The sequence below is a fragment of the Phocoena sinus genome, chromosome 10 (genome assembly GCF_008692025.1).
Source record: "Phocoena sinus isolate mPhoSin1 chromosome 10, mPhoSin1.pri, whole genome shotgun sequence".
NCBI classification, from domain to species: Eukaryota; Metazoa; Chordata; class Mammalia; order Artiodactyla; family Phocoenidae; genus Phocoena; species Phocoena sinus.
Genome location: NC_045772.1, coordinates 46,596,150 through 46,613,638, shown reverse-complemented (window position 1 = coordinate 46,613,638; position 17,489 = coordinate 46,596,150). Strand labels below are relative to the sequence as shown.

The following is a 17,489-nucleotide window of genomic DNA, read 5'->3' as shown; positions in this document are numbered from 1 at the left end:
AGGGAACAAAACAATAGAAACTATTGGACACTTGCTTTTATTACTGGTTTTGTCTTAGACCAACTGAGTGGTATGCCAGCTGTTTTATAGTCATCATTCCTCTGGGCCACGTTTGGATAAATTACTCCAGCACCAGTGCTCTTAGTGAGCTTCCACTGCTCAGAGGAGACTGCATATGACTTCCTCAGCTACTAGATAGAACTCACCTTCCGAGCACAGCACACATTTCTCATCTTGATTGTGCATGACTGACTGCTTCCCAGCCGAGGCATTCTCTCGGTAATAGAAGGATAAAAAGAATCTAAGTGATGACTCTTCCCAGCTGAGGCTTTATATGCTCATAGCCTAACATCTTCTCTTTGCCAAATATTGTTCGAATTATACGTTCATTAAATGATGTCACGGACAGCATCATCTTTCTAATCTTTGCAAAATGGAATTAAATATTTACTCCATTATATCCTTAAAAGCACTTTAAACTTTAACTATTTTTTAAAAAATGTTTAAGATATGTATTATTGTGATTATAAGAAGAGTAAGCCTCCAGCCTAGCTTGATTCTATTTTTATCCTAATTACACTTTAGAATGATAATTAAACAAGATATCTAGGCAAACTAATTTTAGTTGGCTGCCCAGTGAGGATACATTTACTTACATTTATCTACTACGCTTATTAGTCATTAACTTATGAATAAGTAAGTAGAAAGCCAGTATGTTACTTAAGCAATGTGGGCATGTCCTCCAGCCCCCAAATACCTCCTTTTAAGCATGGTGCCAAAAATACGAGACATTCATTTGCTTGGGTCTCAGTCAAGTATTCATTTCATTTTGTAGAGCCCTCAGCTTTATCTTCTAACACTTTAAGAGATAAAGAATAGCAGTCAATTAAAAGCAAAAAATGCACATGAGGCTGGAACATCAGTCATAGGCTCTAAGTGTATGGCTACAGGGTAGGAGGAGCAATGGAAAAAAGGGCATTGGAGAAAGCTTTCTGAAAGAGAATGTAGAACAGTACAAAAGAATGATATTTCTGACTTCACAGTTATGTCCAAGACGATCCCTATAGTCCTAGACTTCCATTGTGAGTCAGAGCATAATGTTTCAATTCTTAAAAATATTAGCTTTTCTTTTCATCTGACGCCACCCATTGATAAGATTACTAAGGGAATAAATGGAATTATTCTTATTTCCTGAGCTATTTATCCCCTCTCAAAGGGTCAAGTTCCTAGAGGATGGTAATAAATGAACCATGATAGAGCAGTTTGTGGAAATTTTTACTTGACCTGTAACTTAGCTTTATAAATAATTCTGAACAGCCATAAAATGACTATGCTTGAAAGATAAATGCTCGTTGAGGTAACAGAAAAACTCGCTCCATGCAATTCAGCAAGAATATAATATCCAGGACTTCCCTGGTGGTGCAGTGGTTAAGAATCCACCTGCCAAGGCAGGGGACACGGGTTCAAGCCCTGGTGCAGGAAGATCCCACATGCTGCGGAGCAACTAAGCCCGTGCGCCACAACTACTAAGCCTGCGCTCTAGAGCCCACAAGCCACAACTACTGAGCCCGTGCGCCACAACTACTGAAGCCCGCGTGCCTAGAGCCCGTGCTCTGCAACAAGAGAAGCCACCGCAGTGAGAAGCTCGCTCACCGCAGCGAACAGTAGCCCCCGCTCGCCGCAACTAGAGAAAGCCTGTGTGCAGCAACAGAGACCCAACGCAGACAAAAATTATTTAATTTTTTAAAAAAGAATATCCAAAAAAAGGCTCTCATTTAAAATTATGTTTTCTAGCTATTATTTTTGTATACTTTGCTAATTCTATAACTTTATTTTTAGAAAGTATACCTTTTACATATTTTAAAGGAAGAGGAAAAAATACTGCTCCAGGATTTTTTTGTTTGTTTTTTTGTGGTACGCAGGCCTCTCACCATTGTGGCCTCTCCCGTTGCGGACCACAGGCTCCGGACGCGCAGGCTCAGCGGCCATGGCTCACGGGCCCAGCCACTCCACGGCATGTGGGATCCTCCTGGACCAGGGCACAAACCCACGTCCTCTGCCTCGGCAGGCGGACTCTCAAACAATGCGCCACCAGGGAAGCCCCATCCCATAGACTTTGGATCACCGTGTTTTCACTGTCGTTTGTTTCTAGGTAGTTTTTGATTTCCTCTTTGATTTCCTTCAGTGATCTCTTGGTTATTTAGTAGTGTATTGTTTAGCCTCCACGTGTTTGTATTTTTACAGATTTTTTTCTGTAATTGATATGTAGTCTTATAGTGTTGTGGTCGGAAATGATACTTGATACTATTTCAATTTTCTTAAATTTACCAAGGCTTGATTTGTGACCCAAGATATGGTCTATCCTGGAGAATGTTCTACGAGCACTTGAGAAGAAAGTTTATTCTGTTGTTTTTGGATGGAATGTCCTGTAAATATCAATTAAGTCCATCTTGTTTAATGTGTCATTTAAAGCTTGTGTTTCCTTATTTATTTTCATTTTGCATGATCTGTTCATTTGTGAAAGTGAGGTGTTAAAGTCCCCTACTATTATTGTGTTACTGTCGATTTCCCCTTTTTAAAAATAATTATTTTTTTAATTTTTGGCTGCACTGGGTCTTCATTGCAGCATGCAGACTTTCTCTAGTTGCAGCAAGCGGGGGCTACTCTTCGTTGCAGTGCACGGGCTTCTCATTGCAGTGGCTTCTCTTGTTGCAGAGCGTGGGCTCTAGGTATGCGGGCTTCAGTAGCTGTGGCATGCGGGCTCTAGAGCACAGGCTCAGTAGTTGTGACACACCGGTTTAGCTGCTCTGTGGCATGTGGGATCTTCCCAGACCAGGGATCGAACCCACGTCCCCTGCATTGGCAGGCAGATTCTTAACCACTGCACCACCAAGGAAGTCTCTCAATTTCCCCTTTTATGGCTGTTAGCATTTGCCTTATGTATTAAGGTAGCTCCTATGTTGGGTGCATAAATATTTACAATTGTTATATCTTCTTCTTGGATTGATCCCTTGATCATTATGTAGTGTCCTTCTTTGTCTCTTGTAATAGTCTTTATTTTAAAGTCTATTTTGTCTCATATGAGAATTGCTACTCCAGCTTTCTTTTGAATTCCATTTGCACAGAATATCTTTTTCCATCCCCTCACTTTCAGTCTGTATGTGTCCCTAGGTCTGAAGTGGGTCTCTTGTAGACAGCATATATACGGGTCTCGTTTTTGTATCCATTCATCCAGTCTATGTCTTTTGGTGGGAGCATTTAATCCATTTACATTTAAGGTAATTACCGATATGTATGTTCCTATTCCCATTTTCTTAATGGTTTTGGGCTTATTATTGTAGGTCTTTTCTTTCTCTTGTGTGTCCTGCCTAGAGAGGTTCCTTTAACATTTGTTGTAAAGCTGGTTTGGTGGTGCTGAACTCTCTTAGCTTTTGCTTGTCTGTAAAGGTTTTAATTTCTCTGTCAAATCTGAATGAGATCCTTGCTGGGTAGAGTAATCTTGGTCATAGGTTTTTCCCTTTCATCACTTTAAATATGTCCTGCCACTCTCTTCTGGCTTGCAGAGTTTCTGCTGAAAGATCAGATGTTAACCTTATGGGGATTCCCTTGTATGCTATTAGTTGTTTTTCCTTTGCTGCTTTTAATATTTTTTCTTTTTATTTAATTTTTGATAGTTTGATTAATATGTGTCTTGGCGTGTTTCTCCTTGGATTTACCCTGTTTGGGACTCTCTGTGCTTCCTGGACTTGACTTTTTCCTTTCCCATATTAGGGAAGTTTTCAACTATAATCTCTTCAAATATTTCCTCAGACCCTTTCTTTTTCTCTTCTTCTTCTGGGACCCCTATAATTCGAATGTTGGTGTGTTTAATGTTACCCCAGAGGTCTCTGAGACTGTCCTCAATTGTTTTCATTCTTTATTCTGCTCTGCAGTAGTTATTTCCACTATTTTATCTTCCAAGTCACTTATCTGCTCTTCTGCCTCAGTTATTCTGCTATTGATTCCTTCTAGAGAATTTTTAATTTCATTGATTGTGTTGTTCATCATTGTATGTTTGCTCTTTAGTTCTTCTAGGTCTTTGTTAAATGTTTCTTGTATTTTCTCCATTCTATTTCCAAGATTTTGGATCATCTTTACTATCATTACTCTGAATTCTTTTTCAGGTAGACTGCTTATTTCCTCTTCATTTGTTTGGTCTGGTGGGTTTTTACCCTGCTCCTTCATCTGCTGCATATTTCTCTGTCTTCTCATTTTGTTTAACTTACTGTATTTGGGGTTTCCTTTTCGCAGCCTGCAAATTTGTAGTTCCCATTGTTTTTGGTGTCTGGCCCCAGTGGGTGAGGTTGGTTCGGTGGCTTGTGTAGGCTTCCTGGTGGAGGGGACTGGTGCTTGTGTTCTGGTGGGTGGGGCTGGATCTTGTCTTTCTGGTGGGCAGGGCCATGTCCGGTGGTGTGTTTTGGGGTGTCTGTGAACTTAGTATGATTTTAGGCAGCCTCACTGCTATGGGTGGGATTGTGTTTCTGTCTTGGTAGTTGTTTGGCATGGGGCGTCCAGCACTGGAGCTTGGTGGCCATTGGGTGGAGCTGGGTCTTAGTGCTGAGATGGAGACCTCTGGGAGAGCTCTTGCTGACTGATATTATGAGGGGCTGGGAGGTCTCTGGTGGTCCAATGTCTTGAACTCAGCTCTCCCGCATCAGAGGCTCAGGCCTAACACCAGGCCGGAGCACCAAGACCCTGTCAGCCACATGGCGCAGAAGAAAAGGGAGAAAGAAAGAAAGACAAAAAAAAAAAAAATTTTAATAAATAAATAATATTTTTAAAAATTTTAAATAATAATTATAAAAAAGAAGAGAGTAACCAAAGCAATGAACAAATCCACCAATGATAACAAGCACTAAAACCTAAACTAAGATAAACATAAAAATCAGAGGGATTTCCCTGGCGGTCCAGTGGTTGAGAGTTCACCTTCCAATGCAGGGGGTGTGGGCTCGATCCCTGGTAGGGGAGCTAAGATCCCACATGCCTCACGGCCAAAAGAACAAAACATAAAACAGAAGCAATACTGTAACAAATTCAGTAAAGACTTAAAACAAAAAAATTCAGAAACTAATCAGTCACAGACAGCAAACCCCAAGTCTACAGTTTCTCCCAAAGTCCACCTCCTCAATTTGGGATGATTCACTGTCTATTCACGTATTCCACAGATGCAGGTACATCAAGTTGATTGTGGGGATTTAATCCGCTGCTCCTGGGGCTGCACAGAGAAATTTCCCTTTCTCTTCTTTGTTCACACAGCTCCTGGGGTTCAGCTTTGGTTTTGGCCTCACTTCTGAGTGTAGGTCGCCCTCAGGCATCTGTTCCCGCCCAGACAGGAGGGGGTTAAAGCCGCGGCTAATTAGGGTGCTCTTGCTCGCTCGGGCGTGGGGGTTGGGGGAGGGTATGATAGTCATAACTGGAACGCGGGGCGAGCCTGCGGAGGCAGCGGCCCACGTGACATTGCAACAGCCTGAGGCGCTGTGTGTTCTCCCGGGGAAGTTGTCCCCGGATCCCGGGACCCTGGCGGTAGCGGGCTGCACAGGCGCCCAGGAGAGGAGGTGTGGACAGTGACCTGTGCTCGCACACAGGCTTCTTGGTGGCGGCAGCAGCAGCCTTAGCGTCTCATGACCGTCTCTGGGGTCCACGCTGATAGCCACGGCTCGCACCCGTCTCTGGAGCTCCTTTAAGCGGCACTTTTAATCCCCTCTCCTCGCACACCAGGAAACAAAGAGGCAAGAAAAAGTCTCTTGTATCTTTGGCAGCTCCAGGGTTTTTCCCGGACTCCCTCCCGTCTAGCTGTGGCGCACTAACCTCTTCAGGCTGTGTTCATGCAGCCAACCCCAGTCCTCTCCCAGGGATCCGACCTCCGAAGCCCGAGCCTCAGCTCCCAGCCCCGCCCGCCCCGGCGGGTGAGCAGACAAGCCTCTCGAGCTAGTGAGTGCTGGTTGGCACCAATCCTCTGTGCGGGAATCTCTCCACTTTGCCCTCCGCACCCCTGTGGCTGCGCTCTCCTCCGTGGCTCCGAAGCTTCCCCCCTCCACCCCCCGCAGTCTCCGCCCACAAAGGGGCTTCTAGTGGGTGGAAACCTTTCTTCCTTCACAGCTCCCTCCCACTGGTGCGGGTCCCATCCCTATTCTTTGTCTCTGTTTTTTCTTTTTTCTTTTGCCTTAGCCAGGTACGTGGGGAGTGTCTTACCTTTTGGGAAGTCTGAGGTCTTCTGCCAGCATTCAGTAGGTGTTCTGTAGGAGTTGTTCCACGTGTAGATGTATTTCTGATGTATCTGTGCCGAGGAAGGTGATCTCCACGTCTTACTCTTCCGCCATCTTGAAGGTCCCCCTATCAAATAATGCAATTTTAAAACAAATATTCTTTCAACTTATACAGTGCTGTGTGTCAATTATATCTTTAATAAAACTGGAAATAAAGAATCTAAGCCTAATAAAAATTAAAAATATTCTTTCAAATGGGCATTGTTAGGGAGCTATTCTTCCCCATATCTGATATTTCTTCCATATTCAGGGAGCTCTGTTAGTTTAACTCTGGAAGGCTCTCTTCATGCCCTTCTCAGCCCCTCTTCAACACCAAACTATCCTAGGGGCCTCCCCTCCCGAGGAGAGGTAGAGGGATTCATCTGATGGTAAATTGGAGGTGAATAAACTGGGCTTAATTCCTCCTTTTCCCCTTTGGAAGCCAGCAAGTGTCTCAGATAGCTCACTTCATGGCCGAATTTTATAGTTTGTGAAGTGTTATCTCAAGCCCAACTTTTGGTGTATGTGCTTTGACACAGAAATAAAATTAAGAGTAGAATTTATAGACCCAAATAACACATTAAGAGTATTCTTGCAGGGCTTGGACTCATGGACAATGGACTTGAATGTGTGGGGAGGGAATGACCCTTTGGAAGATCATAAAGCCTGACTTACACTGTGCCAGGAGGGGGTTTACCATGGTGTGATTGGAATTTAACTGCTGCAACTTGACCTTGGCAGGTGATTCCTACTTTTGGCAATTTTGTCCACAGGCCAGTGGCTGTTTCATACAGGCAGAACTGTGCCCATGGGTGGATTCATGCAAGTCTTTGGACCATGTAGGCCTCAGCAAAGGCATGGGGGTGGGAGACCTGGGGTGGGTTGAAGAGGTGCAGTTCTAATCTCAGGGAAAATGTGTGCCATTAGCCCACCCTAAGCCAAATGCTGGAGGCTTTATAACACAGGCTGTTGCATTTTACTCCACAGGCACACCTGAGGCAGAGACTCAAGTCTAAAAGACAGTCATTCCACATTAGACAGTAGAAGGAAGAATAATGTTTGCTGCATTCAATGCAAGACTCTTGAGTCCTTTCCATGCTCCAGAACACTGGGGAGATAGTAGCTATGAATTATCAGAGCCAGTCTTTATGAGGGCAGAACTTGATCAGCTGCCCCAAATTCACTCTGAAATAAGGATGAGATGGAATCTATGGAAGGCCTAATATTGAATTTATGAAGTTTGTCCACAGGCTCAAGAATAGAAAATATTTAAGAATTATTGGGTGTGTTTCAAGATGATCCCATTATTGTAGGTGGCATGCAGGTGCTCTGAGGGAACATGTTTGAGAAAATTTATGAAGTTCAACACAACAAAAATAAGTACTGTGGAGCAGAAACTGGTTCTCACTGGACTCCTCTAAGCACATGGTTCGCAACTGCACAGCATATATAATCATCAATTAATTCAAAATCTCTAGGGATAGGAGCCAGGCATTGGTATTGAGATATCAACTTGGAATAAAGTATGTAAAGTGCCTAGCCTTCAACCTGGCAAATAGCTGGCATCTTCTAGATAGATATTGGTGTCTGTCCCAATTTCCTCCTCTACACAATGCGGTCTTTCCTTTTCCTAGGATGACTGGGTAAATTACAAAGAATTTAAATGGTCTTACCAACACTTTTTCACAACAGGTAATCCAACACTGCAGTTTAAATCCAGCCATCTCAGAAAAGCTTATTTGAACAGTTATTTTTCTTTGAAGATTTAGTAGTCTCATAATCCCAACATTGTTCCTTCTTTTTCCCCTTCCCTGAACTAAAAAATACAAGTTTCTCAGTTCTTTAACCAGGACACACATCACTACCAACCATAAAGATATAGGATAATTACATATAAGAGTAATCTGAGCAGTAGGGAAATAGAATTTCTGCTTTGTATGTTTCAAATATATGCTGTTTCCAAGATATTTTTAGACATTTTATGGCTGGATTCTTCCCAGGAAAGTTGGTTCTTCCATCAGAAATTTGCTCTTTCTATCTAAGGATTTTCAGATCTTTGGAAAGTACTTTCCAAAGTCCAGAATTTTAAACCACTGAGGAATAACTGATGAGGATAAAAAAGGTATTGGGGGTTTAGCCAGCATCGCACAAAGCCAGGCCCACAGCCTGACAGCTCCAGCTGCCAGACCCATGAGACTTTGCTTTTCCCAGGTCAACAAGGATTCACCGCATCCTAATGCTCATTATACACATTTGATATTCATTTTGTTTCTGAGTATTTATTGGGCTTAGTTTTCTTGACTTGACTGTCTCTAGGTTAAGATTTTTTTTTTTTGGTTATTAGAAAAAAGAGGTCCGATTGCCAGTTATGACAGCTTCCAGTTATGAACTTATTAACGATTTCTTGCATGTTTATAACATTCCTGACCATTTCCATTTCAAATTTTGCCATGACCCTTAACCTGTTTTCCAAAATCACAATTTCTGCAGAGAACAACATGTTTTGTTGGAATCACTTGAAATAATGTCACAAATTACTCTTGGAGATATCGCGAGCCAGGTGCAATGTCATGTTCGCCTCGTTTAGTTATTGCTCTTGGCCTTGCCGCAACTGATGCTCAGATTGTATTAAATAGACATGACTTATTCGGGTCTCACCTTACCGGCAAAGCTGACTGAGCTTTCTCTCCACTTGATGTGTGCTGTTTAACATCACGATGATTCCTGGATTACATCCCTTTTCATTTACTGTCTGTCATTCCATGCAGCTCACTTCCTGGCTCATTATTCCTTCTCTGTCTTTTTGTTCCATAACTTAACATGATGGCTGGATAGCAGTCTTGGAAAGAGAGTCTGAGCAGATTTATCATTCTGTGGAGGAGCTGGTGTCAAAATCCATTTCAAAAATCCAGATCTTTGAAGATGAATTCCTTGATGGCCCCAAACTTTCTTTGAAGTGTAAAGAAGCTCCATAATCAAAACCAAAACTCGATAAGTGAGTATTGAAATGCTAATGCTAGGTCTACTTATTCTTATAATGATGGTGATATTACAGCTACTAACATTTATTATGTACTAACTGTAGTATATGTTCTAAATATTTTGCATGCATTGATTGCTTCATTTAATCTCACAACAGCCCTATAGAGGTTTCTTTTCATCCTTGGTTTTCAGATGAGGTACAGAGAAAGTAAGTAATATGTCCAAGATCACTCAATGACTAGACAGTGAAGCCATGATTGGAACTTGAACAAATCTGATTCCAGATTCTATAGCTCTTAACCACCACCTAGTGTAATAGAAAGAGGAGATCAAAGTGGTACTAAACAAACTCTTCTCAGGAAAAAGGACAGGATATTTTCATCTTCAGGTATCTTTTGGAGTCAAGTTAATTGGTTGTAAGGCATAGGACCTGTCAACTTTCATTTATGGATATGGCAATTTTAATGTCTTTAAAAACGCAAGCACTATTTCTTATTCTTTCATTTAATAAACATTGGTTGGATAAGCATCTGTCAGAAGGTACCATACTATGTGTGGGTAGTACATAAAGTTAAAAAAGACACATTTCTTGCCTCAATTGTTCCCCAAAAGACTAAAGCAGCAGGCATGAAAACAGAGGCTTGAAATACAGAGTGATACATGTTATGATGGGGGTGTGCACAAAGCATAAGGCTAAAGGAAAGGAGACCACTCAATTTGGGTTTATGGCAATATGTCAACATACTCTGATGTTCAGGTATTACCCTCAGCAATTTAGCTCCTCTAGAAAGAATCTAAAACTGTTTCTGTAACAAATCAGCTTTTTTCCAAGAGATATACTACAGTGTTGTGTTTTAAGAATGTAAGCTGTGGAGTCAGGGTAGTTGAATTTGAATCCTGGCTCCATGAACTTTGGGCAACTTACTAAACCTCCCTGTGGCTCAGTTTCCTTATCTATAAAATGAGGATAACAATTTTAATAATGGAATTGTTGTGAGAATTGAATAAGTTAATACATGTGAATTCCTTAGAGCATTACCTGACATATAATACATATAATACTATATGTATTAAATATTTTTACTATAAATAAAAATATTGATAATCTATGAAAAATTTTTATAAACTAAGAATGGATAACTTTCTTCAAATGGACCAGGTATTATTAATGAGCCTCTAATATATTCTAGGTACCTTGCCAGGGTGTGGGGAACAAATTCAATTTAGGGGCTCAGGAATACTCCAGAAGCTTATAATAAAATGGAGGCAACAAAAAAACTAGGCAAAATACATTAGAATAAGTGATATTTAAATATAAAGTGCTATGGGAAGATGCAGATGAATGGAAAAAATTAATTCAGTCCTGATGGATCCAGAAAAGCTTCACTGACATTTGAGCCAGACCTTGAAGGAATCCAACTAAATGATTGCCAAGGTCATTCCTGGCATAGGGAGCAGCATGGAAAAGATATGAAGAGATAACAGAAGAAAAGAAAGTTGAAGGCTCATGAGGTGCTACTGGAGCAGTGTCTGGAGATGAGCCGGGAAGAGGGGGATTAGTTCTTACTAAGAGCCTTGTAGTCAATTCCAAACTTGTGAGCGAGTAATATAACATGATAACATCTGCATTTTAGAAATATCACTCCTCTGGCACAATGGGCAATGGATTTGAAGACAGTATAAAGTAGAAAAACTCATCAAGAGATTGTTGCAATGATCTTAGAGAGAAGTGATGATGACCTGAACCAGGGCCATGGCTAAGGGAAGAGGAAGAAAGAAGATACAATAGAAGTATCAACAAGGCAGAGTGACAAACTAGACATGGTAGATAAAGAGATGTACTGTAGGATGTTTAGCAGCATCCCTGGCTTCTGCCCACTAGATACCAGTACCACTTCCCCTCTACCCCAGCTGTGACCACCCTTCAGACATCGTCAAATATCCCCTGAGGGGCAAATGGCCCCAGGTAAGAACAACTGCTCTAAAGTCCTCTCTATCTCTAAATTGCTTTGAATATTCATCAAAGCGGAAAGAATCCAGGAAACTTCATAGAATTTCACATGAAAATTTTAAATCTTAAGTTATACTTTCCACAATTTTCATACCCTTTAATCAAAAAGTTCAACACCTGTGTGCTTGCTCTCTAAATCTCCAATTGCTATGGCAGTCTTCCCGGTCTGCTTAGTCCAATCCTTGCCTATCTCAGCTTTGCTTTGCATCAGAAAACTGCCTTTCCCAGGCTCCCTTGCTTTCTGGTGTCCAGGTGAGGTCAGCCAACGGAAGGCACTGTCAGAAGACTGGAGAGCAGAGGAAGGAAGAAACCACGGCACGTCTCCCTTTCTCTGTTCTGACAGTAGCCACTGAGTCACCTTCATGGCTTCTATTCCTGCTAGACAGTCCTTCTTCTGTGTCCCTGCCATGGTTCCATCTTCCACCAGGTGGCCTTAGATCCTGGGATCTGGTAACATTTTCTCTGTCCCTCCAGGCCTACAAGTGGTAGCAACTTCCTACTGTTGCTAATCTCTGGTTTACCTTGCCATCGCATTTGACTTCTTACTTCTTCCATCACCTACCTGTGCAAGCAGTTGCTACAAACTAAACTGTGTCCCCCCTGCACCCCAAATTCATACGTTTGGGCCCTAACCCTCAGTGTGGCTGTATTTGGAATAAGGAAGTAATTATGGTTAAATGAGGTCAAAGGGTGAAGCCCAGATCTGACAGGATGGCTGTACTTTTAAGATGAGACACTAGAGAGCTCACTCTCTCTCCCTGTCATGTGAGAACGAAGCAAGCAGGTGGCTGTCTGCGAGCTAGGAAGAGAGCTCTCACCAGGAACTGAATCTGCCAGGACCCTGATCTTGGACTCCCAGCCTCCAGAACTGTGAGAAGATTCATTTCTGTTGTTTAAGCCACCAGTCTGTCATATTTTGTTACAGCAGCCTGAGCTAACTGAAACAGCAGTTCCCTGTGTTATATTTCCATTATTTGTAATGGCTAGAGAGGTTTTGTTTCTCTGCCTACCCTGACTGACACAGTTCTTTACATCATTGATACCATAAAATATTTACCACGAACTATCTTAGTATGTGCCTGACTATGCAAAAGGCATGTTCATATTCATTTCCTAATCTATTTCTTCCAAAAACTCTGTAAGGTAGGGCAAAATGATACAACATAAGGAGCACAAGTTTTGAGTCACTTGACTCAGTCACAACTCCTCTACTTACCAGCTGCATGACCCAAAAAAATGTAGTTAATCTCATTAGACCCTGGTAGCCTCCTCTATTAAATGGGTCTAATAATAGTACTAACCTAAGAGGGTTGTTCTGGATTAAATGAGTTACCCTATGCAATGTACTTACAATATTTTTAGGCATATAGTAAGCTCTCAATAAATCTAAATATTATTTTTAGCTACAATTTATTGAGTGCCTATTATGTGCCAAGCCCTGGGACAGGTACTAGGGACATAAAGACAAATAAGAAACAATCGATGTCTTCAAGGAGTTGCATATAATCACAGAGGCAAACACATAAACAGGTAATCATAATAAAATATGGCACCTTTATTAACAGACATATTCTGGGAAAGCCAAATAGAGCACGATCCACAGACAGGGTTTGAGAGGCAACTGTCAATATCTGAATCCCAGTTCTGCCAATTACTTATGGTTTGGCTCTGGGCAAATTACCTAACTCCTCTAAGCCTCTATTTTCTCACCTACAAAATGAGGCTAGTAGTAGTATCTACGGCATATGGATGTGGTGAGAAGAAACAGATAATACAAGTAGTTTCTGGTATAGTTCCTGGAAGATGGCATGCTCAGAAAAGGATAGTTATATTTGTCATGAATAGGGAGCAGAGAATTGGGTTGCCTAACCTAGCCCAGGGCTCCCCCAAGTTCTTGCTCCCCACTGGTTCCTCTGATCTATTTCATCTACTTCCTCTTCCTCCTCAGAAGAGGTGGTTGAGTCTATCATACTTTTCTACTATGAGTATAGATTAATATAGCCACTTATAAAATTTCTCTACAGACTCTATGAAATCTAATTACAGTATATGTATACAAAGCAGTTCCACTCCTGCATGTCTACCTAGAAATGAGTACATATGTGTACCAAAAGATGTAAAAGAATGTTTATAGCAGCTTTGCTCACAATAGCACCAAATTGGAAGCAAACCCAATGCCCATCAACAAGAGGATGGATAAATACACTGTGATATATTCATATAGCATGGGATACTACTTAGCAATGAGAATAAACTAAAGTGACACAAAACAATACAGATGAATCTCACAGACAACATGATGAGCAAAAGAAGCTGGAGTTCAGACTTTACTTTCTATTTAAAGAAAGTTCAAGAAGGAGTAAAATAAATCTATGGTCATAGAAATCAGAAGAATGGTTACCTTTGGGGAGGTATTTGCTGAGAAGGGCAGTGGTGTACTGGTAAATGTTTCACAACCAGCACTCCAAAAAAAGCCCTGATTTTATAGAATTTGCCTATTTCTATGATGTAAATACTTAAATACCCCCAGTGTGGTGGATTTCAAGTTACCAACTTGATGTCACTGAGCACGAAGTTGGGAAGAGATGGATATGTATATAGTCTGCTCTGGCAAGTCGGTGAGCTCCAACTCCAGCCGCCCCGGGGGGTAACATGAAGGGGTGTTCTGGTGTGCTGGAAATGCTCCATATCTTGATCTGGACAGTGCTTGCTATCCACGTAGTGAATACTTAAGATTTGTTCACTTTATTGTGTGTATACTATACCTTGATATAAAGTAAAATGTAAAAATGCCTGTGAGAGCTACAAAGGGAAAAGCACTTATAACTATTTCCCAGAGGAAGATTCAGAGATGTACCAGAGATTCAATGGCTGGAAAGGCAGCATTCAGATCTTCTTGTCCTCACAACAGAGAGAAAAAGAAACACTATTAGTAGACACTGGCATAAACAGACAAGAGACGGTGACTCTTTCAGCTGGGCCACTCTCAACCTTCCAACATGAGGCTTAATTTGATCTTACCACCAATGGTTGATACATCACGCAAGACAGAGTGTTGCTTCTGAAGAGCCTAGACGCCCTGCCTTAACTAACTATGGTCCTGTTGCTTAGAGATTAGTATTCCACTGGGTGGCTCCAGATGAATGCTTTAAGCACAGTACCACCTGAACACAATGATCAGACAGGAAAGAGCATCAATGTAAACAATGTTACTTTTATTTTGAGGAAAAATGCACATTCATCTAATTTCCTTGTGTCCCTGAAATCTTAAATATGTTCAATATGACTGGAAGATCTCTGTGATCTAGCTAAATGACACATTTTAATAGGACAGCTGCTCTTAACACAGCACTCATATATTTAAAGTTACAAATCCAAAACAAAATTTTAAAGGGGTTTGACCGATGATGACTTGACACATCTACAGACTTACTTCTTCCTGATCTGGCAGTACAGGACAATAGAAAATATCAGACCAAGTACCTAGAAAATAAGAGGATTAACATGGAATTTAAAGTAAAACACTAGAGATATTATAAATAAAAAGAACATTGTATATGAAAAGATTCTGGCTACTGACAATTCGAATGTTATTTATCTAAGCCATCTCTCTTCCTGGGAAATTAGAGACTCTAACATTGAGAAAACGCCCAGTATTTTTGTGTTTCAATCAGGGTTTTCAGCTAGCAGTCTGCCTCTAACTGGCCCTATTTGTGCAGTAGCAGCTGTCACTGAAGCAACCCACCCTTTTGGAATACACACACCCTCTGTAGGGCATGGCCATGGAACTCTGGGGAACTCAGGCCTCTGGGTCTAAAGATGCCTACTGCTTCTATGAAAAGCTTATAATCATCTGGTTTAGATCATCCACATAAAAATCAAGGAGTCTAGAATTTCTCTTGCCATATTTTAGGCATCGCCAAGAGGAATGAAAGAAAAAGTAACCCTTTTCTTAAAAAGCTTCTAAATTGAAGGGGAATGGCATCATTCAGGAATTTCCTTTGAAGTGAAAATGTACAGCTGAAAATCTGGGGCATAATTTCCATCTCATTAAGTGGCTCTCCCAAGAATGAGGGACCCCAGCACTTGCCCTAATTGGCTCTAAAGTTGGTGAGTGGCATGCTGTGGCTTTGATGTAGAAATGACAGAACCTGTGTGTATTGCAGATAGAAAGTTTCCTCTCCACCAGCCTCCTCTGAGGGGAGTCAGGGAGAGGATGACATGCCATTTATGCTGAGTCATCTCCAGCGCTCCTACTGTACGGAGATGTCCTGCTTACTAATTCTTTCCCGGAAATGCCTTTCAAATGAGAACTGCTGCCCAATATTTTTTCCTTCAAAAAAATAAAAAATACTGAAGGACTTCCTTGGCCATCCAGTGGTTAAGACTTTGCCTTCCAATGCAGGGGATGCGGGCTCGATCCCTGGTCGGGAGCTAAGATCCCACATGCCTCGTGGCCAAAAAACCAAAAAGAAAACAGAAGCAATATTGTAACAAATTCAATAAAGACTTTAAAAATAGTGCAAGTCAAAAACTCTTAAAAAAAATATTGACACCAATTCTTTGCAAAAATAATGACTTTCGGGCTTCCCTGGTGGCGCGGTGGTTGAGAGTCCGCCTGCCGATGCAGGGGACACGGGTTCGTGCCCCGGTCTGGGAGGATCCCACATGCCGCGGAGCGGCTGGGCCCGTGAGCCATGGCCGCTGAGCCTGCGCGTCCGGAGCCTGTCCTCCGCAACGGGAGAGGCCACAACAGTGAGAGGCCCGCGTAACGCATAAAAAAAAAAAAAAAAAAAAAAAAAAAAAAAAAATAATGACTTTCATTCAGAATGTTCTAAAAGTCATTCTTTTTGAATGACCGGAGAAAATGTTACAATTTAGTCTTTTACTTTGGTCCCAAGCCTTAAGTCTGGGAGATGAGTATCAGGAAAGAATCACGAAAATGGGCAAAACAGTGGGATAAGGCAGCTATCATCTTTTACTGTCACATCCATGAAATAGAAGCCCAGCTTGCATCAGCAGACTAGACAGTTAATACCATACTTTCTTGCATTTCACTGCCTCTGAAAAGAAAATGTATCATTGTTCGTAAAAATAGGTAATAATTAAAAGAGATTCATCCTATAGTAATGGATGCTAAGACTCAGGATAAACTTGCTAAGTAATGTACACGTGCTCCTCATATTCTGAAGCCATCTAAAAAATGTAAAATTATTTTTTCTCTCTTTTAACTGCTCCATTCCTGGGACCATTCCTGGGTCCATTCCTGGGACCTCCTGTCAGGATAACTTTTATCCTACAAAGTGGTGACTATCAGTGTCAATGGCTTTTTTTTTTTTCCTTAATTAAAGTGAGGAGAGAAAGTGCTGATCATTTTTTGTGCTTGTAAGTTGCTGTAGTCAAATAAGGAGAGATATGATAGTCTGGTTAATGCAGAATAATGAGAATTCCAGTGTCTACAGATAACATTTTCTTACAAAATAAAGCATTTTGCATAGATTTCTAGCATCCTACCTGAGAAGAATCCCTCAGGTATATGTTCTTAACAGAGCCTTGACAAAAGCTATTGGCCATTCCATCAGAGCCTATGCCTAAACAGACTAACGCCAATGATGTAAACGTCAGAGGGTGGGTTTTTTCATGTGATATTTTTCTATGGAGATAGTTTTAAGTGTATTTTCTGCAGGGAGATATTTGCTTTGTTTGCTTCTTAAAAATATTTATTAGAAGTATTTTTCTGTCTATATATCTTTATGTTTTCTTGAATTTGAAGTTGGGGAAAAGAGAATGTAGGCAGGCCTAAGTGTTAGGCAACTAGTATTAAGACTGTAAGACAGACTGATGGACATTTTTTGGATACGTTTTTATAGAATAGCTATCTTAGCTATAGACTATTTTCAAAGCTATTTTTTAAAGTAAAAATGAGAGGGAATACAAAATGATTTTTCTTTCTCTTCAAATCCCAGAGGGAGGGCAGGTTTTCTATTGAGAGAGTGAATGAAAAAAAAATTTCAAACAGTTCTTTGAACCAACTATCGTATCTACATAAAGTCTACAAATCACACTTAACTGGCATAACTTGAAATGGTTATAGTTTGTGGTATTACCATGTAAATTCTATACCTAAAAATTCCTCTATGAAAGGTTTACAGTAAGGTATTTTCATATATATATATATATATATACATAATCTTTAGAACAACCAATAGAAT

The 17,489-nt window shown here is 40.9% G+C and overlaps 1 protein-coding gene across 3 annotated transcripts in view; it reads right to left on the bottom strand.

The window, feature by feature from the left end:
* Nucleotides 1-14,471: 14,471 nt before the first annotated feature.
* TSPAN8 (tetraspanin 8) overlaps nt 14,472-17,489 on the bottom strand; it is a 73,436-nt gene continuing 70,418 nt past the window's right edge. For all 3 annotated transcript variants that reach the window (XM_032646007.1, XM_032646009.1, XM_032646008.1), the window contains one exon: nt 14,472-14,760. In XM_032646007.1, the coding sequence (XP_032501898.1) occupies nt 14,707-14,760 (54 nt within the window). In that variant the 3' untranslated portion in view covers nt 14,472-14,706. The remainder of the gene's footprint in view (nt 14,761-17,489) is intronic.